General features: G+C 46.5%; 1 protein-coding gene across 1 annotated transcript in view; it reads right to left on the bottom strand.

Annotated features, from left to right (window-relative positions):
• The window catches only part of CRYM (crystallin mu), a 358261-nt gene that overhangs the window by 134789 nt on the left and 195760 nt on the right, over positions 1 to 27712 (bottom strand). Inside the window, exon 5 of the mRNA XM_069647676.1 lies at positions 10918 to 11101. Coding sequence (XP_069503777.1) covers positions 10918 to 11101 — 184 coding nt within the window. The remainder of the gene's footprint in view (positions 1 to 10917; positions 11102 to 27712) is intronic.

Genomic DNA, 27712 nt, shown 5'->3' on the forward strand with positions numbered 1-27712 from the left:
TATATGTATTTTGCCTTCGGTACTTTCACACAGACCCAGTTACATTGCTCCCAATGAGGTTGGTGATCCCTGTGTTCATGAATAGGTGCCAATGGCATGATAAAAGGTCACATAGGGGCATGAAAAGGTCACTGAGAGCATGGGCTATTTCATTTTTAATACTTGGTTCTGTATCTATTCCACTGTTTATTGCTTCTGTAATGGCATTTGGGATGATGAGACAAAGTGCAACATGACACAAAGCAAGCATGTTGATCATGCACAGCACACACAGTAGGTATGCATGATTGACATGTAAGATGCAGAGTTGCCCATCCTTGGGTTCCCTTCCTTTGATTTAGTTGTCACAGACATTTCATTGTGACTTTCCCTGCATACCGAACATCCAGATACACTGCCCTCTGCCCTCCATAGGTTTCCATGTATCCAGGCAAGTACTGTTTCGTGTCACAAGGGCATCAAGTGCTGACCCTGGGAAGTGGTAACTGCAGGGGTCCCTAGGAGATCTGCATTACATGTCGCCTGAATGTTCATTGAAATGCGCTGCTTCCTGTTGAGGTACATCTGCTCCAGGGAGCTGTGGTGGTGCACATGTTTCAGTAGTGCAACAACCTCCTGCACTATCACTTTTGAGAATAATGTTGGTGTCATGGTGTGCAGAACGCCGATGTTGTGATGAAGGGTGTCCATGGCACAAACGTGCAGTACAGATACCAGATTGAGCAGTGGTGGCCTTTCTGTTCTGATGCTCATCCCACTTAGGATGTCGGTCAGGATCAGTGTGAGAGGTCTATGATGTTAACGCATACAGAGTCAGTAGCTGCCCATCTGTCAAGGCCAAGGGAGCCGACCTGGCTCTGAGGAAGCAGTCACCTCCTTACCTCAGGTCTCGTTCGCCTTCGGCTAGGGGAGTGTCTTTGGCGCTGGTGATGCAACTGCATAATACATAGGCTTTTAGGATTTAAGTACAATCCAATATAATCCGGTTTCTGCCCCTGGAAATAATCTTCCCTTTTAGGGGTTTATCTGAAGAGGTCAGAAATATCCACTATATGACAGCGCGGACCTTGTTAAACATGGTTTCCATTGTTAAATTTAAAGCAAAGTTCGAACTGCCATTTAGAGAACATCTTTGTATCTAAATGTGATCCAAACAGAAATAGGACATATGCTATGTTAATAATAATTTATTTTATGGGCCATATAGTTACAATAAATAGCAATTTGTAGTTAATTATTGGATTCCCGAAGCTGAAGGCCTGAAAAACTGCAGTTAGCCACTTGTCCAAGAATATCCGAATGGACTACTTGATCAAATGGCGCCTTGTATTCCAATGACCCTCCATTAAATACTAGTCCGGCATGCAGCTTTTAAAATGAATATACAGATAAACATGTCTCTCTCCCCATGCATCTCGCCCTTCCTCTCCTGTATTCCATGATGATTTTTAACTATGTGTAGTATATCTATTGAGGTTCAATGCATAATTAATTTGAGGTCTTATCTTACCTTACGTCAGGCAACTGGACCCCATTGACTCCCAACTTGAGTCTTTGCATTTCTGAATGTGTAGTTTTCCTTTTCAATAAATAATGCAGGGCTACAAGCCCAAGGATGCGAAGAGATAAAAAGGGCTGAATGTTTCTTGTTTTGCTTCAAAAGAATTATGTATAAAATACATGAAGCGGAAAAAAATATATATGTTTTTATCTACACTAGAAAAACAGTTTTCTGTGATTTGTTCTAGAGAAACGGGTAGTAACCACTGATAAACACACATTTTGAGAAATGTTAAAAAGCCTGGAAAAACCCCACTGAAAATGGGAAACCCTAAATATACAGCAGTAGATTCTGGATGTTGAAATTGGCCAATACTAGGTGCTGCGCGGTGTTGGTAATGTTTGGGGGAGCAATGCGAGGGGGGTCAGTGTGACCTTTGCATACCATTTTGTAGGCAATTGGGTTCATCTGGGGCTTAATTGTTTTATCACATGCAGCCTTCTACCTGCAGCTCTTTGTTGGAAGTAACTGGACTGTTTTTTGAGGAATTATAGCCAGTTTTTGGTGGTATTTCCTATTTATTATCTGTGGAGGTGCTGTGTGCCAATTTCTTCTTTAGCAATTCCTCTAAAGGAATCAGTGCCATTTATTTGGCGGTATTTCCGTCATCCAAATAAGCGACTGGGGAATTTGCCACTTTTTTATTCTCCCAATTTGACGGACCAGTAAACAGGGTGGCAATTCTGTTACTGCCTTTTCCCCCATCACAGCCATACTGATAATGGGGCCCATTGTACCACTACCAGTTGCAGAGATCATGTAATGAGGCTAGAACTACGGGCTACATGAAGCATGCTCTTCACTGTGTTGTAAGGCTCACCTGATTCCCGTAGAGGCGCCGGTCTTGACTGGGCGTATACCGTATCTTCAAAGGTGATGTGTAACACACGGCTGGCTCTTTGGGCTGGACCTCTGTGCACTGTATGTCTGACTGGAAGGGTAAGATGTCTGCAGATAGAAAATATGGGATTAAGGAACTGGGTTATTGAATGTCTCTCTCTTCTTCCCTTTCTCTTCTCCTGTAGAACCCCAAAGGTTAACGCTCTCACCTTAGGTAAGTGAACGCCATGCTCTCCATCTGCCTCGGGGCAGGGTGCTGTAACCAGTTTCTTCACTGGATAAGGGGAGCAGGCCTCTTGACTTCAGAGGACTGCTGTCCGTCGTTTACTGCACAAACGGTAAGTTTCGAGTAATTCTAATGTCTTTAAAGTCTTTAGTAATGATGTTTCTTGTTTTGCAGGGTTCCGGCGATGGCGGATGACGGGCTGAAGTGAGTTGAAGATGGAGCCCGTGTGATGAATAGAAGCGCCTGGAAGCACGTAAGTAAGCGCTTGTTGCCTGCTTCACAATGCGCTCTAACTGTCTTTTTATTTTGCAGGTACAAGTTCGGAGCGGCTGCAGGGTGCCGGAATACCCACTGGGTTAGATGTGGAAAGGAGTAATGGCACGTGAGTATTAAAGTTCCCCAATGTCTTTAAACGCACCTTGTTTTGTCTTTCAGATGCGGGATGCAGCGCCGAAGGCCTCCGGAGCGTGCGAAGAGTTGGTAAGCTTTTGTCTTTCAGATGCCGGAATGCAGCGCGAGGCGTTGGTGACAGCCGATGGACCAGGTAAGTGAAGAGCTGTCACTGAAGACTGTAATGCTAACCTGTTCTTTCTTGTCTTTATAGGTGTTGCTGAAGACTGGATTCAGGATGGTAAGCCTTTTTCCTTAGGCCCAGGATCAGATGCAGAAGACACGATGAGCGTTCTGCTGCAGAGGATGCAGAATAACGCAAAGCAAGATTCATCCATCGGGTGTGGTTTAAATAGCCTCCTGTAGTGCTTAGGTGTCTCCTTCCACAGCCACGCCTAGGTAAGAAAAGAGTTCCTGCTTTCCAGAAGAGTTCCAGTGTTCTGAATCTAGGGAGTGGCTCCTGCCCCACCCAACAGGAAAAGTAGTTCCAAACAGAAGAGGATCAGAGGCTCAACTGGCAGGCAAGTAAGCAGCATGGTCTGCTGCAGGTAAGTCCACCCAAGCATTATGAGCCCGGCGCTTCCAGCGCTGGGACTGGGCATATTTATGAGCCTGGTGCCACTGGCGCCAGGACTGGGTCCAAAAGGTCCCAATTGGGACTGGTTGGCACTCGGAACCTGGGTTATGGATCTGCTTCCAAGGGAGTTGGGAAAACCCTGACCTTTTGGAAGCAGAGATCATGACAGTACCCCCCCTCAAGGCCCCTCCCAAACCGGGCTTCTCCGGGGGGTTTGGCTTGTCAGGAAATGTTCGGTGAAATCTTTTGATTAGGCGAGGAGCGTGGACATATTCAGCAGGTTCCCAGGATCTCTCGTGGGGGCCGTAGCCTTTCCAGTCAATTAGGTAAAATAGTTTAGATTTGGAGATCTTGGAGTCCAGAATGCTTTTGACTTCAAACTCGAGTTCTCCATCAACTAGGATAGGTTTTGGAGATTTAGTTAGTCGGGTTTGAGATTGCACGGGTTTTAATAGAGAGACGTGGAAGACCGGATGTATCTTCATGTGCGGGGGCAAGTCCAACTTGACCGCTACTGGGTTTACTATGGTAGTGATGGAATAGGGACCAAGGTATCTTGGGTTGAATGTGTGTGGCCCTTTTAGAGGTAGATATTTGGTGGATAACCAGACTTGATCCCCTACTTGATATTGAGGGGCTTCCTTCCGATGTTGATCTGCTCCTTTCTTGTATTGTTCTTTAGCCCTTTGAAGGTGAGAAACAGCTTCCTTAAAGGCTTGGGTGATTGTAGAATGCAGGTAGTCTACTGCTGGTGTTTCAAGATCTTGGAGGGGATCCAACTCCGAGGTTCGAGGGTGACTGCCGTACAAAAGAAAAAACGGGGTTTTCCCAGTTCCCGAATGGACAGAGTTATTGTAGGCATATTCGGCTATCCAAAGGATGTCTTTCCAAGTTTTTTCAGTTTGTTGCAGCATGCAGCGTAAATACTGTTCCAGAGTTTGATTGGTCCTCTCGGTTTGTCCGTCGGTCTGAGGGTGGTGACTGGTCGATAGTCTCACATCAATTTGAGCCGACCGACAGCAACTTCGCCAAAAATGAGAAATAAATTGACTACCTCGATCCGAAATTAGAACCGAAGGAAAACCGTGCAGTCGGACGATGTTTTCGAGAAATTCTCGGGCCAGAGTTGCTGCTGTTGGCAAGCCTTTGAGCGGAATGAAATGCGCCATCTTGGAGAATAAGTCCACGATTACTAGAATCGTATTGTATCCGGAGCATGGAGTTAGATCGGTGATGAAGTCCATAGAAAGCGTATGCCAAGGGCGAGGTGGGATGTCAATAGGGCGTAAGAGGCCTGCTGGTCCTTCCTTTTGACTCTTGTTTTGGGCGCATACTCCACAGGACATTATAAAGTCTCTGATATCTTTTTTCCAAGATGGCCACCAGAAGTAGCGTTTGATCTTTTCTGAGGTCTTGGCCATACCGGGATGTCCTTCCATTAAAGAATCGTGATAACAAGAGATTACTTTTTTCTGTAAATCTGTGCTGGGTAGGTATAATCGTTCTTGGAAATACAATAAGTTGTCCTTTACTGCAAAGTCCTTTCCCTGCAGATGCCAATTCTGTATGTCTGCTGGAGTTACAAGTTGCCTGGCTTTATCCTTAACTTCCTCTATGGATTCTGTGGCGATTACACCCAGAATTCTTTGTTCGGGAATGATTGGTACAGGTTTAGGGTTGATCAAGTGTTCTTCCACTCCCATCCGAGAAAGGGCATCAGCTTTACCGTTCTTTGTACCAGGTCGATAGGTAATTATGAAGTCAAACTCGGCAAAGAATAATGCCCAACGGAGTTGTCTAGAGGATTGGGCTTTTGCGGTTTTCAAATATTGCAGGTTTCGGTGATCCGTAATCACAGTAACGGTGTGTCGGGCCCCCAGCAGATAATGCCGCCAAACCTTAAAGGCAGACTTGATAGCCAGAAGTTCCTTGTCAGTAATCGTGTAATTGATTTCAGGAGGCGAGAATTTGCGGGACCAAAATGCCACGGGATGCAACTGATTGGTTACCGGGTCCTTTTGTGATAGAACTGCCCCCATGGCAAGGCTTGAAGCATCAGTTTCCACGATGTAGGGGAGTTCGGGGCGAGGGTGTTTTAAGATTGGTGCAGAGATAAATTTAGTCTTCAAATCCTGGAAAGCTTGTTCCGCCTCGGTAGACCATTCCAAACGTTTGTTTTTCTTTAACAAGGCAGTGATGGGCTGGACTATTCGAGAGAATTCGGGGATAAACCTGTGGTAAAAGTTAGCGAAGCCTAACATGCTTTGCACCCCTTTTACGGAGGATGGTGATGGCCATTTGAGAACTGCATCGACCTTCTTTGAATCCATACGCACTCCGCCAGGTGATAATATGAATCCCAAGAATTCAACTTCAGTCACGTTGAAAACACATTTTTCCAATTTAGCGAAAAGTTTGTGTTGACGCAATCTTTTGAGGACCATTTCCACGTGTTTCCGATGTTCAGATTCCGATGAAGAATAAACGAGGATGTCGTCAATGTAAACAACAACACACACATCTATGAGCTCTCTGAGGACATCGTTCATAAAATATTGAAAGGCGGCCGGGGCATTGCAAAGTCCGAAGGGCATGACCTGATATTCAAATAGCCCATACTTGGTGCGGAAGGCCGTCTTCCATTCATCGCCCTCTTTTACTCGTACCAAGTGGTAAGGTCCTCTAAGATCCAGCTTTGTATATATGCATGCTTTTCTGACTTGGTCCAGGAGTTCAGGGATCAAAGGTAACGGATATCTATTCTTAACGGTGATCTGGTTCAGGGAGCGATAATCTATACAAATTCTAAGGTCTCCTTCCTTTTTTGGAACGAAGAACAAAGCTGAAGAAGCAGGGGACTTGGAAGGACGAATAAACCCATTTGCCAGGTATTGATCCAGGTATTGTCAAAGGTGAAGGTTCTCAGGCTCGGTGAGGGGATAAATTCTACTACAAGGAGGAGTAGATCCAGGTATCAGGTCTATCTGGCAGTCATAAGACCTATGAGGAGGTAGAGAGTTAGCCTGATCCTTCCGGAAAACATCTTGGTATTCTAGGTATTCGGGAGGTAACTGGGGAGTCTCTGAAGAAATTGCTGCCAGTGCAACACCAGGTGGAGGGTGACAAGTAGAGACACATTCTGGAAACTGGACCGTTCTTGCTCGCCAATCGATCAGAGGATTGTGTTTCTCTAACCAAGGTATTCCTAGAATAATCTGAAACTGAAGGGCCTTGATCACATCGAACACGATCTTCTCATGGTGTCCATCTTGACTTACTAGCGTCACTTCTTGAGTGGTATGCGTTACTGGCCCGGAGGCTATCTCCGTACCATCCACCGTAGTAATGACGTCCTTTACAGCCTTGGGACAAAGAGTTAGATTCATCCTCAAAACCATTTCATGATCCACATAATTGCCGATGGCACCGCTGTCGACGTAAGCTTCAATTGCATGTAATCGATCCGGATTATCAGGGCTAATGAGGACCATAGGTATCACGAAATGCGAGGTCACGGAACTGGTTTTCACGCTCGGCAAGAGGACCTCTATTCTTTTCGGGCGAGGTCGTTTCCCTGCTCAGAGTTTGTAACTTTGGTAACTGCAGCTCCTACTGCCTTCTTGGGAGGTTTCACCGGACAGTCTCGAAGAAAGTGCCCTGAGTTTCCGCAATAGAGGCATAATTGCAACTGTTTTCTCCTTTCCCGCTCCTTTTGTGTTAGAGGACCTTTCAGACCCCCTATTTGCATGGGTTCCCCGGAGTCTACTCCTTTGGAAGGAGTTGGCGGTTTGGAAAATACTCGAGCATCAAACTTGGAACGATCGGCCTTCCTGTTCTGCAGTCTGTGATCTATTTGAACGACTAAGTCTATATAGTCCGAACAATCTTGTGGGGGATTCACTACTTGGGCTAACACATCTTTGAGCTCTCCACGTAGACCTCTATAAAACAGCGTAATCCTTTTGTCCTCAGGCCATTGAGTTTCCACTATCATTCTGTTGAAAGACGCAATATAAGCCAAAAGGTCTTGATTACCTTGTCGCAACGAAAGAAGCTCATTGTCCAAGGCCTGCCCCTGTGAATGTCTTGCGAACAGTTTTTCCATACTGAGCTGAAAAGCTTGAAAACCATGGAGGACCGGATCATCTTGATTTACTAGAGGAATCGACCAGTCTGCCGCATTGCCACTAAGGTACGAAAGCACGAAAGCTACTTTAGCTTGATCAGTTGGAAAGGCTGCTGGCCGGCATAAGAAATGCAACCGGCACTGATTGATAAATACTGCAAACCTCTTTGGGTCACCAGAAAATCGTTCGGGCGGAGCCAGAGGTACATTCCCAGGTAGGTTGATCTGCACTGGATTCATAGAGGATGTAGAAGGAAGATTTCCCCCAGATGCGGGTAACCGGGTCTGTCCGGCTTGTGACTGTAGCAATTGTCTAGCGAGATCATCTGTTCGCTCCTTGGAAATAATCAGTTCCCTTCTTAGAGCGTTCGTTTCCTAACGGGCTGCATGCACTTCTGCCCTTAGTTCCCCAAGTAACTGGGCTAGCTGGTCGGTATCCGAGGTTTCCATAGCGTCTGGACGGGAGTTTTGTGGTAGGCTTTGCGTTCTGTAACGCTCACCTGATTCCCGTAGAGGCGCCGGTCTTGACTGGGCGTATACCGTATCTTCAAAGGTGATGTGTAACACACGGCTGGCTCTTTGGGCTGGACCTCTGTGCACTGTATGTCTGACTGGAAGGGTAAGATGTCTGCAGATAGAAAATATGGGATTAAGGAACTGGGTTATTGAATGTCTCTCTCTTCTTCCCTTTCTCTTCTCCTGTAGAACCCCAAAGGTTAACGCTCTCACCTTAGGTAAGTGAACGCCGTGCTCTCCATCTGCCTCGGGGCAGGGTGCTGTAACCAGTTTCTTCACTGGATAAGGCGAGCAGGCCTCTTGACTTCAGAGGACTGCTGTCCGTCGTTTACTGCACAAACGGTAAGTTTCGAGTAATTCTAATGTCTTTAAAGTCTTTAGTAATGATGTTTCTTGTTTTGCAGGGTTCCGGCGATGGCGGATGACGGGCTGAAGTGAGTTGAAGATGGAGCCCGTGTGATGAATAGAAGCGCCTGGAAGCACGTAAGTAAGCGCTTGTTGCCTGCTTCACGATGCGCTCTAACTGTCTTTTTATTTTGCAGGTACAAGTTCGGAGCGGCTGCAGGGTGCCGGAATACCCACTGGGTTAGATGTGGAAAGGAGTAATGGCACGTGAGTATTAAAGTTCCCCAATGTCTTTAAACGCACCTTGTTTTGTCTTTCAGATGCGGGATGCAGCGGCGAAGGCCTCCGGAGCGTGCGAAGAGTTGGTAAGCTTTTGTCTTTCAGATGCCGGAATGCAGCGCGAGGCGTTGGTGACAGCCGATGGACCAGGTAAGTGAAGAGCTGTCACTGAAGACCGTAATGCTAACCTGTTCTTTCTTGTCTTTATAGGTGTTGCTGAAGACTGGATTCAGGATGGTAAGCCTTTTTCCTTAGGCCCAGGATCAGATGCAGAAGACACGATGAGCGTTCTGCTGCAGAGGATGCAGAATAACGCAAAGCAAGATTCATCCATCGGGTGTGGTTTAAATAGCCTCCTGTAGTGCTTAGGTGTCTCCTTCCACAGCCACGCCTAGGTAAGAAAAGAGTTCCTGCTTTCCAGAAGAGTTCCAGTGTTCTGAATCTAGGGAGTGGCTCCTGCCCCACCCAACAGGAAAAGTAGTTCCAAACAGAAGAGGATCAGAGGCTCAACTGGCAGGCAAGTAAGCAGCATGGTCTGCTGCAGGTAAGTCCACCCAAGCATTATGAGCCCGGCGCTTCCAGCGCTGGGACTGGGCATATTTATGAGCCTGGTGCCACTGGCGCCAGGACTGGGTCCAAAAGGTCCCAATTGGGACTGGTTGGCACTCGGAACCTGGGTTATGGATCTGCTTCCAAGGGAGTTGGGAAAACCCTGACCTTTTGGAAGCAGAGATCATGACATGTGTGCCTGGGAGGCAGGAAAGAAATGATCAAAATAGTGGTTTGACCAGAGATGCTCTGCAGGTTTCGCAAGGTTTCAATCTACCTTTCCCAGGAATACACATTTTACAAACCTGAAAACTGTATCGCTGCAGATGGTCTGAGCTGATAAGATGACTTGCAAATCCTGGGACGTATTGCCAATACTATGTAAAGATTAAGACTTGCAGTCCTTATAAATTGAGGGCTACTATTCAACCGCCTAGGTACAGTTTATAAAAGACTGGCCGACATATTCAAGTCATGCCATATGACATGGCCAAGGAAACTGTCCTGCATCTAGTTGAATTATACTCTGCCATATTGAACATGAAGCTGACCGACCAGGTTAAATGTTAAATGTTAAAGGTATTTGTACCGCGCACCGTCACCAACGGAATTGGTCCCCAGGCGCTCTGGCGGATCTGTAAATGATAAGGTGGGGTGGGTTAGTAAGGTGAAGAGGGAGTAGGATAGTGAGAGGAGTTGTGTTCTGTTGGCAGCTTCAACTCGGTATACACCAGATGCTGAGCTTTGGTGCTGGTATCAGTTCTGTGATAGGCCGGCTGTGCTGTTGGTCCGGTTTATGTGTTGTTGCAGTGTTGTGAAGTGCGTGCGACTTGTTGTGCGAGAGATGGTTGTGTGAGTTTGAGAGAGGTAAGTATGCAGAGTTTGAGCTTATATTGGTTAGTGGGTTATCTGACCTTTGGCATGCTAGCATTGCAGTTCTGTCCTAGTGTGGCACCAGCTGGTCCCCACAGCTCTATCCGGATGCGGCGCGGGCCAATGTCCAGAAGTACACTAAGCTGGGTGAATTCCAAACTTCTGCCATTGGGAAATATTTGGGATGGTGGTCTTAGCCTTTTAAACTGGGCCAGGAGAGGCTGTTCCCATTCAAGAATTTTCTTTGGAAAGATGCAGATACAATGACGAGATATGACACTGGAGACAATGTGCGTGTGGGCGTTTTAAGACAAACGTCTATACTGTCCACCCTAGAGATCATATTGCATACGAGTAAATGAAGCATCCTCAACAATCCCTTGTGTACACAATACACATTTACAAATGCAAGTGTTGCCTTTACAAACACAGACTTCCACAATCATGGGGGATATGAACCAGTTAGCTATATCCATATTATGCGGAAACATGTCAATGATATTTCAGTTCAGCCACAAACAAAAGCAACCTGTGGTCAAATGTTTAAATATCAGGACACATACATTGAGTTTCACTGAAATGTCCTTACCAAATCAATGAATGCAGATTAAAAATTAATAAACTAATGCTCTTACCATTTATATGTGCTCCTGGCTTTACCCATTCTCCAAATAAAACCGGTTGAGTTGCCATAGTAACAGTGACAATCACATCTGCTCCTGTAACAGCCTCTTTAGCCGAGTCGCAGACCTTCACCACTCCTGTGACTGTGCGAGCGAACTGCTCAGCATTCTTCCTGGCGCGACTCCATACCCTAACCTGGAAGTCAGAGCAAAACACAGTTATCACCCACAAGGTCACATAGAGTTACGGCACTTGTGGTGATGGGCAGGTGTAGTTGATGGTAAACCATTGTCCTTGATGGATATACACTTCCCCAGCAACAGCCTTATAATTCGCCATTCGACTAGCATGCAAGGAGAACTGGGTCTGCAGGTTGTGAACACGAGTTTGGAGTTGAGCCCACACACTCCCTAATGAGTCAGGTGGGCCTGCTTGGTTATTTAAATCTAAGCGACACTTGCCACTGTCCATTGAACAAAGGCTAACAGTAAATCAATAATTATACTAATGTCACGTTTTTTGACGAAGTTAGAGCTTTGACAAAACACATAATGCAGGATTCCTTCGACTTCTAAGCACTCTAACAATGATTGCTATCACTACCCAATGTAAAGGTGCTCAGTTTATCGACTTTGTAAGGATGAGGGGCTGAGTTGGCCTGCCGGGATGTCATACAGTGTTCAGCCGTCAGGGCAGAGTCAGGCTCATTTTGAAAAAAGTGGTAATTGCATGCAGGGTACCACCGACGTATTGACTTAGTGGTGTTGGGCCCCCTGCTTGCAATTCTCCAAATTTACAAAACAAAGTGGAAAATGAAGATGTAAAAAAGGGCAAAATCACCCTTATTCTTCCATTTTACTCTCTCCCCCCACCCCCCAAACATCTTAAAAACAGGTAAATGCAGCCTGCAAACTACCCTTTGCAGATGGCATTTACCATGAATTTCTATGGCATCCACCTGCTTTTAGCAGGTGCTAATTGCAGGCATATTTCAGAGGAATCCATTCGTTTTACACCAGCATAAAAATCTCATGCTGATGTAAACCTGGAGAGGTTTTGCAGGCGTAGTGGGAAGTATTTCACCTCCTCTAAAGCAAGGTAAAAACGGCTTTACGCCTTGTTTTTACTCCTTACTATTCTGCTCCACCAGACATTATATATGGGAGGGACCCATATGAACGTCAAGTAACAACCTGTCGGAACTGTACGCCAAGACTGTTGGTAAGCAGTAATATTGATGACTTGTGTTGCTTGGGGTGCAGAGGGAGGAGGGGAAGTGTGATCAGCCTTGTGGTTAGTTGTTTTATGACGATTAAGTTGATGTTTATCAAAATAAAATCCAATACAAATTGGTTTATAAAAAGAAAAGAAAAAAATACAGGTGAAAGAAAGATCAGACACATTTTGTATGCAGTGTTGTAACTTGCATCAGCGTGACATCATTGTTCTGTGTGGAATCTCTGAGCATGGAGATTTGTGGAATGGCAGGGAGTGTGATGCAGGTGGTATGCTGAGGTTTGAAGGGGGTTATCAGTTGGTCTGGGCAAGGCTTGCCTGTGGTTGTATGTAGTGTACATCTTGTGACATGTACTGGATCTATGGAACATTAACTTGAACAGTATATGAAGCAATGGTACACATATATCTATGTCCCTAAATTCTTGCTTTCCACCTATTTATGTATAAAACATTTATAATGTGCCAAACGCAAGAACAGCCACTTCGCAAAGCCTCCAATTCAAATGGGGAGGGAACAAGACATCTTTTCGTCACAGGCTCTGGAGACTTTCACATCCGTTAAGCGCAAGGGAGGGTGAGGAGAAGAGAAATGGTAAGAACTAATCTGTGCTCACTCCAGTGCCATACATGAAGGAGAGCATAAGTGCAGAAAACAAACACAATAGGTGCTTAAAAGGTGGAATAAACCATAGACAACAGCCTGGTGAGTGATTATGGGTGAAGTCCTAACGATATCCTGAAGCGGAATGTTTTGAGTCTTCTACAGAACTGCAGATGACTCTCCACACCTGTGATGGTTACCAGGAGGTTCTATTGAAACACAAAGAAGTCCCTGCTCACCAGTTCATCAGCCTGCTCTCTGGATTATCGAAGCTCCTGGAGAAGGTCCTACTCGCTCGACTCAGCGACTTCGCCTGCGAAAGAAATCTACTAGCAAAGGATCAGTTTGGATTTCAAAAGGAGCATGCAACGACCCATCAGCTACTGAGAGTGATGGACACCATCAGCCATGGATTCAACATCAAGAAATCCACAGGAATCGTCTTCCTGGATGTCGCCAAAGCATTCGACCGAGTCTGGCACAAGGGACTGCTGCACAAGATGATTGGCCTGGGATTTCCAAACTACCTGGTGAAGACGATTGCAAGCTACCTGGGAGGCCGCACCTTCCATGTCACCATGCGGTCTGAGATGTCCTCATCACATCCCATCCGAGCAGGCGTGCCACACGGATCGAACCTCGGACCCTTCCTGTTCAACCTCTTCACCAACGACATCCCAACACATCTCCACAAGACCGACCTGGCGCTGTATGCAGACGATGTTGCAGTCATCTCCCAGTCATTCCGCGAAAAGGAACTGGCGAAGAACCTGAAAGCTTCATTGGATACCATAGTGAAGTGGTACAGCGACTGGCGGATAGAACTGAACACCAGCAAGACAACCGCAACGCTGTTCACCAGAAAGAAGATCAAGGAGCACCCACACATCAGCCTCAACAGGGAGACCATCAAATGGAAGAGCAGCAGCCACTACCTCGGTGTGACCCTGGACAGCAAACTCAACTGGGAAAGCCACATCAAGAATACTCAGCAGAAGGCAACATGAAAGATGGCAGCGCTGTACCCACTCCTGAAGACCAAGTCCATGCCCCTCCGGACAAATATGAACTTCTACAAGGCGATCATCAGACCAACCCTGACATATGCCTCCCCAGCATGGATGACCTGCCATGAGCGACACCGGAAGAGTCTTCAGATAGTCCAGAACAAGGCCCTGCAGATATCGCCTGGAGCTCCAATCTTCACAAGGATAGCAGACCTTCACAGAGACCTGGACATCGAGGTGGTGGACGAACATCTAGCGAAGCTGAGTAAGAACTTCTGCCAAGGGCTGGATACAAACCCGAACCTTCTGATCAGAAGACTCACTGCCACCACTGCAAACCCCTTCGACCGCTACCCGCGGCCCATCACTGCGAAGACCCTGTGAAACCAGCACTAAGTGACAAGAACACACAGACCAAGAAGAATACAAACCCACGACTACATACTCAACCCGAGAAGAAGGAGTAATGAGGTTCAAGCCTCGGTATCCCAAAATCACTGCCGATGGATACAAATCTATCAGCAAGAAGAAGAAGAAGTGCACCAGTTCATCAAAAAGGATATCTTCTAAATGCCTTTGAAAGACTCTTGTAATAGGTCGGGTGTAACGCAAGAAATTAGGTGCAAGGAAGTCAAGGACCCATAGAAACATGAAGAGAAATGCCACACATTGCATCGAGTGTGGCCATCTGCCGCATTTAACCATCTTATCCCAAGAAAAGGTTCCAAAAGATGACAATTTCCATTATTATTAATGTAAATTTTACTCAAATCTTCATATAAAACGATCCATATATAGCCACAATTCATATTATAGTAAATAAATTGGCCCTCATTACGGGTTCAGTGGTAGTTCGGTGGTAATTCCACTGAAGTACCACCAAATGTAATTAGTGTTACTGCCACTTGGTCCTGCGGATTTACAGTAGGATTACAAGTGGTGGTTGGCAGTGTAAATTCCCATTTTCTGGAGTCGATAGGACTCCATGGGGATTTCAGCAGAATTACCAAAAGCAGTAATTCCGGCGATACGGTGGAGGATTTACCTCCAGCATGCCGTTGGAGGTAAATCCTCCATTTCAAGGCCAAACTCAGGATTTGGTGTAGTGGTAAAAGTAGTGGTCCGTTACCATCACTTTTTTGAAACTATGCCAAACTGAGAATTAGGCCCATTGTTTGGCAACATATTTTTTTATCACTTGTAGGCAAAACCGAGCATCAGCGAAAACTGCTGGATGGATTTGTGCCAATGAAGAAACAAGTTTGTGCAGAGTGTATCTTTTGGTGGTTTGTTGTACATTTTCCTGCTGTTTTGTTTTTTTAAACTATTTGATGGAGAAGATTGCGCTTATGGTACAAAACAACTTTATGCATCTCCCATTGTGCATTGCAGCATTGAGATTTTTCAGAAATGAAAACCTGCCATTTTTTGTGCTCACAATAATCCCATAGGAACTTGAAAAAGGCAAGGCAAAGTACTGAAAGTTATATTTGGAGGAGGGAAAGAAGTTTCCATATCTGGGTAGGGGTTGGGGAGGAGACACTGATGAGTTTTACACTTTGCGGAGGGCTAGAAAAAACTATTTCAGTCTGGTCGTTTCAGTCTTTCCCGTGGAAATCACACAGCATTTTTTCAAGTATTATGCAACATTTTTGTGGGGAGGTAAATGCGTCAGAGGAAGAAGATATTAAGAGAGGGGCAGTTTGACTTTGGGGGGATTGTGAGAGGGCCAAAAAAGAGGGAAAGGTGCACATGTAGAGTTATAGGTGGACCAGAGACGTCGTTTGGGGTTTGCCAGGGGTCACAACTGCGATTCCTGGGGGGCACAGGTGCAACTGTGGGGACTCCCTTGCGTCCCCAACTTTAAAAAAAAAGAAAATGTGCTCCTGGTGTAGCATGCCCTCCCGCGGCACCCCGCCACACCAAGTCTGGTGGGTCCCCGGCACAGTCCTCACCCATATGGGTGAAGGCTGGACCGTGGAGGCACTCAGTAGGGGTTGGAGCTGACCGTGACAAGTGGCTGTCACATGCCACGTTCAGCTCCAACCCCTTCTCCCTCGGCTTCCTTGCAGCTCAGATACAGGAACCAGGAAGCTGGGCAAAAAGGCAAGAAGGCTTTTTTTTGTAATATGATGTGTGTTTTGCATGTGTGAAGTGCGTGTCAGGCGTATTTTTTTAAACACTTTTTATTTGCATTTTTCATAACAACAGACCAGAAAAAAATGGGTTCAACATTTCCCCCCACCCCGGCCCCATTGTTCTTGTTCTGGGTCTAGTCCCACAAGGTCTCCTGCCCTACACCCCTTTCCACCTCCTCCCACCTCTCCCCTCCCTTATAGTAGTCAGCATCTCATATCAGCTTACCCCCCGAAGATCACCCTTAGCTCTGTCATACCTCCCTTTTCCTTTCCCTACCCTCCACTCCGTACTACTTCCTTGTCTAGCGCCTCATGCTGGTTTCAGGTCATTGGATTTTGTCAGGTCATTCAGCAGTTGACCCCAGTCTATGTTACTTCTTGACCTCTAACTCTGGCATCTGCCTGCCACATTGTTATGGCCGGTCCCTGTGGGTGTTTCCACGCGATGGACATTCAGCGTTTGGCTAATATCAATAGGAATCGTATCATCCTGTTACGTATTTTGTGTCTCTTCCCCCCTGGGAGGGTCCCCCAAATACATATTCTCGGGATGCATTCCAATTTTGTCCCAGCAACTCGTTCACCCCTTTGATTACTTTTCCCCAGTATACCGCTATATTTTCACAGTCCCATATCATGTGCCAAAATTCTGCTGGGCTCCTACCGCATTCATCCGTCAGACTTTCATTCATCGCCCGTAGTCTGGTTGGAGTCGCATATGTTCTGTGTATAATGTTAAATTGGACCAGTTGAAATCGGGCATTCCGCAACACCTTCTGGACCAGTTCTCATATTCTTACCCACTCCTTCTCTGGTATCTGGTACCCCATATCCACCTCCCATGTCTCCTTCACCTTTAATTCCCCCTTCGGTTCTTCCTCCTGTAGGGCTTTATAAATGTGTGAGATCCTTGCTTTAACTCCTGTTTGTTCCAGTAGTACCCATAACAGTGGACTCGTTTCCGGTTCCTCTAGAATTCCGTCCCATATTTCCCCCAGTCTTCGAACCACTGCTCCGTACACCAAAAATAGGTCCCTTGGCAACTCAAACTGCATGCACCATTGTGCAAAGGTCAGTAGCTTCCCTCAACACCTCACATCCCTTCTCTTGGAGCCTCTGTATCCCTGCTCTTCCTATTGCTTGACGCAGTTTCTGGTCCACCCCCCACGGTAGATTCCCACCATAAAGCCCTGCAGGTCCTTTCTTCCGACTATACTTCTTCAATGTTTCCCTGACTGCCTCAAACACAATTGTAGTTCCCTTATTCCCCATTGGGTTCCATAACAATTCAACCCCCCTCCGATGTGGTGGAATCCTCCCCACCAGCCCCCTCAGGGTTTCCACCCCCTGGTTGTCCCCATTCCAGCACAGTCTGTTGCGGTGCTGCTATAAAGTATTTCTCGTAGTCGGGTAAGCCCAGCCCTCCTTCCACCCTAGGTCTTCGTAGTATCGCTAAGGACACCCTCCTTCTTCCAGTGTTCCATAATAGCACCCCCACTTTACTGTCCAGCATTTAAAGACATTTTATTTCACCACGATTGGTATATTGGTGAAGAAGTAAAGCAATCTCGGTAGGATCACCATTTTGCATAGTGCCACTCTACCCATCAGGGAAAGGGGTAGGCCCTTCCAGAATTGTACTGAGTCCCCTATCCTCAATCCCTCCCTACAGATATGTTCCCAAGCCCTAACACTCGAAATCGCCATTTCCACTCCAGCGAATCAAACGCCTTCATGGCATCAAATGAGGCAATCGCCATGTCCTGTTTCTGAGATTCTACGTGATCCATAACGTGGTGTAGGCAAGTGATGTTACTGGAAGTATTTCTTCCCCCGATAAACCCACATTGATCTGAGTGGACTAATATCAGAGCTACCCTTGCCATCCTGGCTGCCAGACTCTTCCCCAAGATTTTCCCATCGATATTCAATAAGGATATTGGTCGGTATGACGTACAATCCTACGGGTCCTTCTCCTCCTTCAGAATCACTATTATTATGGCTTCACTCATGAATTCTGGGAGGCTGCCTTTCTCAAAAGCCTCGTTGTGTACCTTCTTGAGCTTTGGGGCTAGGAGGTATATAAACTCTGAGTAAAATTCTATGGGAAACCCATCACTGCCAGGAGCCGTGCCTTTCTTCATGGAGCGTATTGCCCATCTAATGTCTCCCTCCTCTATTGGGGCCTCCAGTTCTTCCCTTACGTCACCCCCCAGTTTTGGTAGCCGAACCATGTCCAGCAGGTCTTCCATATCTTCTTCCCCTTAACCCTTTTCGCTTGTATACAGCTCCCCATAGAATTCCGCGAAGGCCTCATTAATCCGCTCCTGAGTGCCCACTATTTCTCCCAATTTGGTTCTGATTTGGGTTATAACTCGTCTTGGACTTTCCCTATTTATCAGCCAAGCTAATAACTTCCCCGCCTTGTCTCCCTCACCATGTAGTCGGGCATCCCTTTTACAATTGCAAAGTGGGTCAGATCTGTCAGGGTCTTGTGGTGAAGCTCTAGGTTCTGCGCCAATCTGTCCCCTACCTGGATTCCCCTCGCTGCTTCCCTATCCAATTCCGCCACCTGTCCTTCCACCCGCTGCAGCTTTTCCTGCAGTCTCTTTCTCATCCCCACCGTCGTGGACAGGCACACCCCCCCTTATATTTGGTTTGAAGGCCTCCCAGAGCACCTCCATCAACTTCACCGATCCCTCATTAACTCAAAATAACTTTCCATCCCCTTCCGTATCTCATTATTAAACGCCCCATCTTCTAAATCCCCTTTCTGCATACGCTACATATGCTGTGGTGGTCTCCTACCCCTCCCCAACAGCTTGACCACTAGGGGGGAATGATCAGAGAGAGTGCGTCCCAAATATTCTGGCCTCTCAAATTGCTGGTAGTGTTCCCTCCCCGTTAGGAGACAGTCCAGGCGCGAATACGATCCGTGTACTCCCAAAGAACCCCTTCTCCTCACCATGCCTTTCCCTCCATATTTCCACCAGTTCGAGTTCCTCCATTACCTTGTGAAGTGACTCTGTCATATGCTTTTTACTGGGTCCCCTTCCCCCAGTCCTGTCCAGGTGCGTGTCTAGGTGACTACTGAAATCCCCCCCTATGATAATTTCCCCTCAGTACGACCCAATCATATGTAGCACCAAGGGGAAGTATTCCTTGTCGTCAATATTTGGTGCATATTAGTTCACCAGACACATTGAACGATATTCCCATGTACCCACCAGCACCACCGTCCTCCTCATCTCATCTTTCTGCACTTTTTCCAGCTGTAGTGGTACCCCTCTTGCCACCCAGATCAGCATGCCCGTTGCCTGAGTCAAATAAGACGTACCAATCACCAGTCCTCACCGCATTCTCCCCTGATTCACCAGGTATCCCTTACCAATGTGTGTCTCCTGTATCAGGCCCACTTGTATCCCATGTTGCTTCAGAAATTCCTCTACTCACTGTTTCTTTTGTCTTGATCCTAGCCCTCGAACATGCCATGTTCCGATTTTCAGCCCTCTCATCTCTCCCATTTTAGCAGCTAAATTCGTATCCTGCCCCCCCCCCCTCCTCTGGGGCCTTCTCCTCTCGATTCTCCTCTTATCCCCCCCAGACCCTTCCCCGATTGTTCCAACTTCCATGTTGTGCTGCCGTTCCCCTCTCATGATCCTATTCCCGGCTTTGTACTTTCCAGTGTTTGGTCTCTCCTCAGGTGCCTTGCTTCCTCCCTGTCCCTTAACTGCACCCCAGATAATACCAATCCCCAACTTGGTATTATCTACCCCAACTCCCCATACATTTTAGATTCAAATCTCGGAGTCAGCTTCTCTGCGCGTTATATGTTCTCCTCTGCCATTGTACTTCCAATGTGAAGTCCGGGAAGATGCACAGTTTTGAGTTCCCAATTTCATAGAAGCCAATCTTGCAGGCTTCTTGTAGTATAGTGTCTCGGTCCCAGAAGTTCATAATCTTGGCCACCATTACTCTCGGTGGGGCACCTGGTGGTGGGGGTCTACCCGGCACCCTGTGAGCTCTCTCCACCGTGAAAAATGTATACAGTCCTTTGACCCACAACACCTTCAAGACCAGATTTTTCACGAATAACTCGACGCTGGGCCCTTCTTCTCTCTCCGGTACCCCGACCAGTTGAATATTGCACCACCTAGAGTGGCCCTCTGCATCCTACGCTCTTGTCTCCAAGGTTCTGGTTGCTCCCACCAGGCTTGCCACTTGGTTTTTGAGGAGTTGAATGTCATCTTTCACTGTACTGACCCGTTGTTCTACTTCTGTGACCTGTTTGCACACCTTGCGGAGGTCAGCTCTCACTAGGGATACATCCACCCCTACCTCCTTAATGCTTCCTTCAAGGGAGGCTCTGTATCGCCTCCATCAGTGTGATCAGGGTCACTCCTCCGCTGCCCCCTCCTGTTGCCCCCTCCTCCGTGGTCCGGTCACGCCTGTTTTTGCGACTTGTCTTTTGCTTCTGTAAACTTCTCCATCTTTTGTTGTCCCTTAACCATGTTGGCCGCAGACTTTTTCAGTGCTGCACTTAAAGTTATGCTACCGGGCTCCTCACATGCGCAAAGGTCGTTCCTCAGCCACGTATCTTCTGTTTCCATCTAGTGTCGCCTCCCTGGTGTAGTTCCTGGCTCTTCTGCCTGGTGTACCCGGAGCAGTCGCAATATGGCACTCTTCCGGCATACCAGCTACTTCAGGCCATCCTCCCAGCAGCCCCGGTGTTGGTCCTTTTGATCCTGTTGTGGGTTGGTGGCCCTTAGTACCTCTCCCTACTTGGGCTCCACTGTTTAAGCCCCCCTTTCCACTTTATCTTCCCCCTTTCCAACCCGATCCGGCCAATGTTCAGGGAGGGGGGTAGTTGTAGCCCGCGGGTGGACTTGGGGCTCCAGGAGCGTCTTCACTCCACTCCTTCCCTTCACTTCCTTGACTGTATGTGAGTTTGCCGCCTTATTCGTGATCCAACTCTCCCTAGTCTGGTGTGCCGTGTTGTGTCGCAGGGGCACCTCAAGTCCAGTGCGCTCGATCAGGCTAGGCTTCCAGACTAGTCTATCTGGCGCTATTTCCCTCGTTGTCTCCTAATCCCCCCCAATTGCTTATGCAGCGCCCGGTCGCCTACTCACTCGCTCCACTCTGATGAGGATGCAGCTGGTGACAGTTTATTAGGGGGGGAGGAGTTTGGGGCCCAAGAGTGAATGTCAGTGTTTGTGCCTCTCACCTCCTCCGTTGTCTCGACACGCTCGCTCTGCCGGCTCCGCTTCCCTTTCTCCTCTGATCGGGCTGCAGTGGGTGGCCCTCCAGACTCCTGGGCCGTGTGTGGCCGGTGCCGGAAGTCACCATATCCGTGACACCTGCCTCTGAGGCTATTAGGCTCTGTGTGTTCAGAGCACAGCCCTGTCAGGTCCGCTCGTTTGGGGTTCAGGTTCCCGCCCCACCGATTCTCCCTCCTCGCCGCTCGCTGTTGAGAGGTACTTCCGTGGCCCCTTGCTGGCCTAATGTCCGAGCTCCTGTAGCTGTGAGACGGTGTCCACACTGAGCACAGTGAGTGGGGGCGAGCCCCTAGTCAGCACAGCCCTCCTGCTGTTTCACGAGAGTCGCTCTTCGCCTTCTCCGTTCTCGTCGGGAGCGTTCCTGACTCACTTCTGTCCAGCAAGCTGTGGGACTTCTCTGCGTCCCGCTACGGTGCTCTGGAGGCCATCTTGAATCCCCTTCAGCGTCACTTTCGGTCTCCTCTCCACTTTGGTTCCCGGGGCATGCACACCCTGTACCTTTCAAGCCAGAGCGCTGTTCGTGGCACCCACCTCTTCTGTATCAGTCACGCTAACTTGGGCTCATTTCACAGGGTTCAAATGCCGGATTTCCTCCGGATTTAGGCCAGTGAACCTGGAGCTCTGTGAAACTATGTGCACATCGCACGCTGGCAACCCACGCCCATGTGATGTGTGTTTTGTAATGTAGGTGGGTGGTTGTGTGCCTGTGTGTAGAGAATGCAATGAGTGGATGTAAGAGAAAGTTTGAATGACTCGTGGGTGAATGAGAAGTAATGTGATGGTGTGTTTTTGAATGTTCTATGTGTGTCTGTGTAGAAAATGAAATGGGCGGAGGTAAGAAAAGGTGTTTGATTGGGTGCCTGGTGGGTGAATGAGTAAGAATGTGATGGTGTGTGTTTGAATGTTCTGGGTGGGGTTTGGTGAGCACCTGTGTGGTGAATCCAGTGTGAGTAAGTGTGACAGGATATATATGAGTGAGTGACCGGTGGGTAAAAGGGGATGCATGTGTGTATAAGGCCCTGGGAGACTGGGGATCACTGGAGCATTTGTGCCACATCCTTTATTGACTTTAAATGTTTTACTGGTATTTTTGGGCAAAGGCAAGTTCATGTGTGCCATTTCCTGGTGCAGTCACTCTAGCCATTGCTTGCTGTGCCATTACATTTATTACTTTGCATCTTTAAAAAAGCAAGCATGATAAGTAGTGTTACCTCGCTAGACTGATGTTTTGGTGTAGCGGTCTGTATATTCCTCACTGTAGCATTACCTTTTATTAACTGAGCATCTATGATGAATAAAGCAAGATAGGTGTTATTATGGGTCTAGACTGGCTTACATTGGAACCAGTTTGGACAGGTTTTCCTATTGTGACATGTCACTTTTAATGGCCAAACCAATGGGAGTATGTACTTAGATAGAAGTACTGGCATATATTGGCAGAGGCAGTTTTGTTCCCAGTGCCAGTAATGATACTATAGAAAAAGGTCTTAAAGCGAACATAAGTATGGTCTCATATGGGAATACTAGCATAGTTTGGTGGAGCCAGCATGGACATGTAGGATGAACCGGCAATGATAATTCATTGGGAAATGCCCTGTGCACTTTCAGTGACTTGCATCGACTGTACTTTTTTTTCATGATTTACCTTACACCCTACAAAACTGATTGTTGTCCTGTTACCCACATTTTCCCAGAAAGTGTGCTGTGTAATGCACCATTTTAACCCATTATTCAAAACATTTACTCTGTGGAGGGAGAAGAATCCCCAACCCATTTTCGTTAGTTCGGGCTCCCTCTCTATGCTCAGTCACAATCACTTGTGGCAAATATTTACACCCTCCAAAAAAACAACTCACCAGCCACCACTGGTGGCTGGTATATTTGGGGACCAGGCACCGCTCCCTTCTCTCTATGTTACGTTAAAGATTTAAGCTTTGATTGAAAATCATATTTACTTCTTTCACTTGTAGTAGTGCATGCCCCTGCAGCGGCATAACCATCATGGACATTGCACACATGTGGTGGTCCGGAACAGCCCGGAGTGGTGTGCGCTGTGCTTTGTTAAGGAGCTTGGGGGGGGTGGGGGGCCCTACAGCATGGCTCGCTGGGGAGCTGCCAGATTTTGTGGTATGCCATTGGGCACCACTGAGTCTGACAAAGGGGTAGAGTGCAGTGCGCGCCTTGAAGGTTGCCAGTGAGTCCCCGGGTGAGAAGCAACTCATGGGTGTTTTCAATTTTAAATAACTGTGTGGTGCTATGAATGTATGTGTGCAGCAATGATATTACATCAAATGGTATTTTCTTTTTTAAAGTCCTCTGGCACCCAGTATTACGCTTAGATAAAAACTATGGGGGGTCTTAGGTATATTGAAAGAATCTTTCCCAAGTATTATACTCCAGCAAAGATAACATTACCAGGTGCACTCCCGTCAGTGCACGCAGACCAGTCTAATAGGTTTCTTCTATCGTAGTGGTAGCTGAATCATATGTACATTTATAACCAGGGAATTTTGTTGATACAAAATCCTGGTCAATGATTTACTGGTTAAACAGCAGCGCACGCCTCCCAAGGTCAGTGCTATTTTGGCTTGTTTAACACAGCAACGCCACAGATAACACGTACTTCTGTGTCCACTGACCTATAGATGTTTCATACACTAGCTGTAGCCTTCATTACAGATTTCAGTTACCCTGTTACAAATACTGCATTATGTATGTTTTACATATAGACCCCATATCGAATCTGGAAAATGTCATTCCCCAAATGTGTAATCGTGGACAAATCATGCCTCCCTCTGTGCCTCGGTTCTTATATCTGGCTGAAATGAGAGCACCTGGAAACACGGGTGCTAGATGCATCTAAAAAATCTGAAGGTCGTTTGCCATCACTTCCTGTGATTTCACTTGGGGCGGAGTCAAATTACATCACTTTTTGTGATGTCACCAGGGGGTTAAGGGTTGTGTGATGTCACCTCTGCTACACCTGGCATTTTAGTGAAATGACGTCCCTGGGGGGGACTGCAACATATTTTGATTTTATGCTGTTTTTCATCTTTCCGCGATAATCCAAAGATGTTGCGTTCCTGTCAAATACATTCGGGAATGGCCTGCTGCACAATAGTTCTCGGGAGAAATTCTCTTCTGAAAATCTTGCGGGAATGAAAGAGCCATAAACAAAAATCAAATCACTGATCAGTTGCCAGTTTTGTATTCTAACAATGGCATATTGGACAGTGGGCCATGGTTAATTCCTACGGAAAAGAGATCATGACGCTGGCCAGTGGGCCATGGTTATTTACTACTTAAATGGCCATTGACCATGGCAGAAGTGGGCCACAGTCTTTTACTATAACTGTTGCCAAGTGGCAGTGGCGATGGCAAGTGGTGTCAGGTGTATCGACCCACGTTCAAGTTATTATGCTGCAACATTTGGTGCTGTGGGCTTAGAAAATCCAAGATGGCAGAAAAGCCCACATTTGCGCCAGAATCCAGGAAAACTGCGCAGTTTTTGTGCACACCAAAAGGGTCGCCTGACCTGCCACCCACCAGTGCGAGCGTGGTGGGCCAGAAGTGCCATGAGTGAAACGTGGTGCCAAAGGAAAAACAGCAGTGCCTGTTAGCTCAAAAAGCGCTTTGAAATCACCTTTGTTTCTCTGAATGCAAGCTCAAAATGCCTATTTCAAACATTGCAAGATATTCAAAAATCTTACTGAACACCAGCAGACGTCTGGTAGAATGAAGTCTTGTGTGCATACCAAATCTTGAAAGATGAAGAGCCTAAAATAATGTTCATAACAAAACTGGCTGAGCTGTGGATGTCAGCAGCTTAAGTGAAATTGGATTTAAAACCACTAAAATCTAAATGTTTAAAATAAATGAGTGACATACTTTTGAGTGTCACATAGGTTGCAACTGTTTAAATGTCATAGTTTTGAACTTAGAATCAGCGTTCTAGCTGCATGTGTAAAAATTGTAAGTTTGATTTGAATGAAGAAAACTGGAACAAAAGTGACATTTGGCTGAAGCCTGGCTTAAAGAGATTGAATTCTGCCCGGCAACTACCCCCGACAGGAGTTGAAACTTGCCCAGCAACTGCATTCACAGGCCTGGCTGCCTTCTGCTGTTCCCACCAAAAGGAGATCACACCTCTTTGATTGAATTAGGGGAGGATTAGTTGGGACTGCAGGAAACAGAACAATGAACTTTCCTTGGCTCAGGCAAATGCTAAATCATGGGGTCGTAAATGGCTTCCTCTTGGAAGGAAATGGGAGGGGTGCTGCCTCTGGGAGCCACCTGAGCTGGAGGCGGGGACAGACAGAAATTCCCCCATGTGCTTTGGAACCTAAACCACACCCATCTGGGCCAGAGCATAATTTTAAAAAGATGGATAATTCATAGTACGGAAGTGTCAAAATTATGTAAATAATATCAGTATTTCTGTGATTTTTCTGTGCACATTTTAAGAGGTGTTAGGACTCTGTGGTATGTTCTGGGGAGTAGTAGCGGAAAATAGGGTGTTACTCCAAATGTATGTATGTTAAAAATCTGACACTTCATCATCTGATGCCCATACTCCTTGCACACATTTGTGTAAATTCTGGAAAAGTTTAGAGGTTGTGTTCTGGATGAAAAGGGCAGAATTCTGTCAGAAGTGAACACAGCATCTTACAAACACAGGGATCAGATGGTTTGGTGCTACAGAAAATATGTTAACTGGACATATAATATCAGAATAATTGTATATAGATAAATATGCATTTGGATCAAAAATAGATTTGTGTGCAAAGTGACAAGGGGAGGATCCTCTGGCCCATAAACATACCTCATCACGATGACACTCCATTTCCTTCCCCCAATCAGGGGAGAGAGGAGAACTTGGCCAATGATAAGTTGTGAGGGGCAGGCTTAGTTATGCCCACGCACACACCCACTTTCAAAAGACATAAAAAGAGCCACTGAGACCCAGGTAGAGACACTCACTTCCCACTTCAAACTGATTTCCTGCGAAGCGCTTTGCCAGAAGACTCCAGAACCAGAACTTAGAATCCAGACTTCAAATCCAGAAGACTCCAGAACCAGAATTTAGAATCCAGACTTCAGAACTTGTAGCCGAGAGGCCTAGTCCACAAGCTGAATCCTTCAGAGGCCTCGGAATCCAGCAACCTAACCAAACTATTCAACAGCCGGGCGAGCTGTTTGATTCTGGCCTAGAACCCTGTGCCAGAACCCAGAAAGCAGAGCTGTATCCAGACCGCCGTGCAGTGCCGATAGAAGACCAGACCCAGACCAGACCGCTGTGCAGTGCCAGAACTTTTGCCAGAACCAGAGATCCAGACGAGCAGAGCAGAGAGAACTGCAGCTAAACCTGTTGACCAGATCTGTGACGAGGCCCATTCCTTCCAAAATTAGGAGTGAGTATCCAGCCAGAGCTGTGCAAACCAATCTCATAGTGTAAAATAATCTAATTCAAACCATTTCCACCTATTTAGAACTGCATAGAAATTGTGTGTCCATTCTGTGATTTCAAACCTGTGAAAGTGTCAATTGCCATTCTGAATCAATATTTCATTTTTGAAATCTACCTCCACAAATTGGTCCGTATCTTTTGAACCATACGTGCTGGGAACGAGATTCAACTTTCATTTTAAAGCTAAGATCCTCAGCTATCCAACAAGCCCTAAACCGAAAAAGTGCCGCGAATTGCAATTTGAATCAAATTTCTCCACCTGTCAAAAATCGCTGTCTTTTGCTTGCAACTGCTGAAATTCGTTTTCAACCTGATAATCCCTCATGAATCACTGATAGTGTTGACCTGAACCAATCTTAAGTAGCTATCACCTACCCTGAATCTCCTGCAGGGAATTAAAATAATTTTTAGCATATTTTTCACTTCATTACAAATCACACTTGAAGTATTTTTGCCTGTGTTTTAAAATCATCCCTGTTGCTCTAAGCTTGCTAGGGGGGAACTGAATTGGTATTGCATTTGATTGTATTCCTGAAAATTGTGCGCTCTCCTTCCATCTCCTTATATTGCATAGGGGGGAGTGAATTGTCAAAAGAAAAAGTGATCATATTATCTCTTGTGGAAACCATCTCAGTTATTTCTGTGCTGCATTCTTTTCCATCATTGCATTTCCTTGAACCCATAAAAGCATTCTCAGCTACCTTCTCCTCTCTATACCAACTCCTAAGTAATTAAGAAAGTGTGCTAATGTAATATTATCCATTGTTGATCACTGTCATATTCATAAGTGTGCTATCAAATATTAATTTATTTATAAAAGTGGGATATATATCTTGTTTAATTTTTCAATAAATCTTTTAATTTGCAAAACAAACCTACTTCTTGGCTCAGTGAGGTCAGGGGGATTCAAAGAGAGGGGCGTTATACAAGGGTTTATCATCCAGATCTATGAACTTGTCATAATAATATATAAATAAGGGCTTCCCTTGGGCATCCCAGACTAGGCACTGACTTAGTTGGAGTGCTGAATTGAAGTCGCTTAACAGAGTGGGGGCTCGAGCCGGGACGTCTGGATTAG

Source organism: Ambystoma mexicanum, chromosome 2q (genome assembly GCF_040938575.1).
Source record: "Ambystoma mexicanum isolate Mex_15411 chromosome 2q, UKY_AmexF1_1, whole genome shotgun sequence".
Lineage (NCBI taxonomy): Eukaryota > Metazoa > Chordata > Amphibia > Caudata > Ambystomatidae > Ambystoma > Ambystoma mexicanum.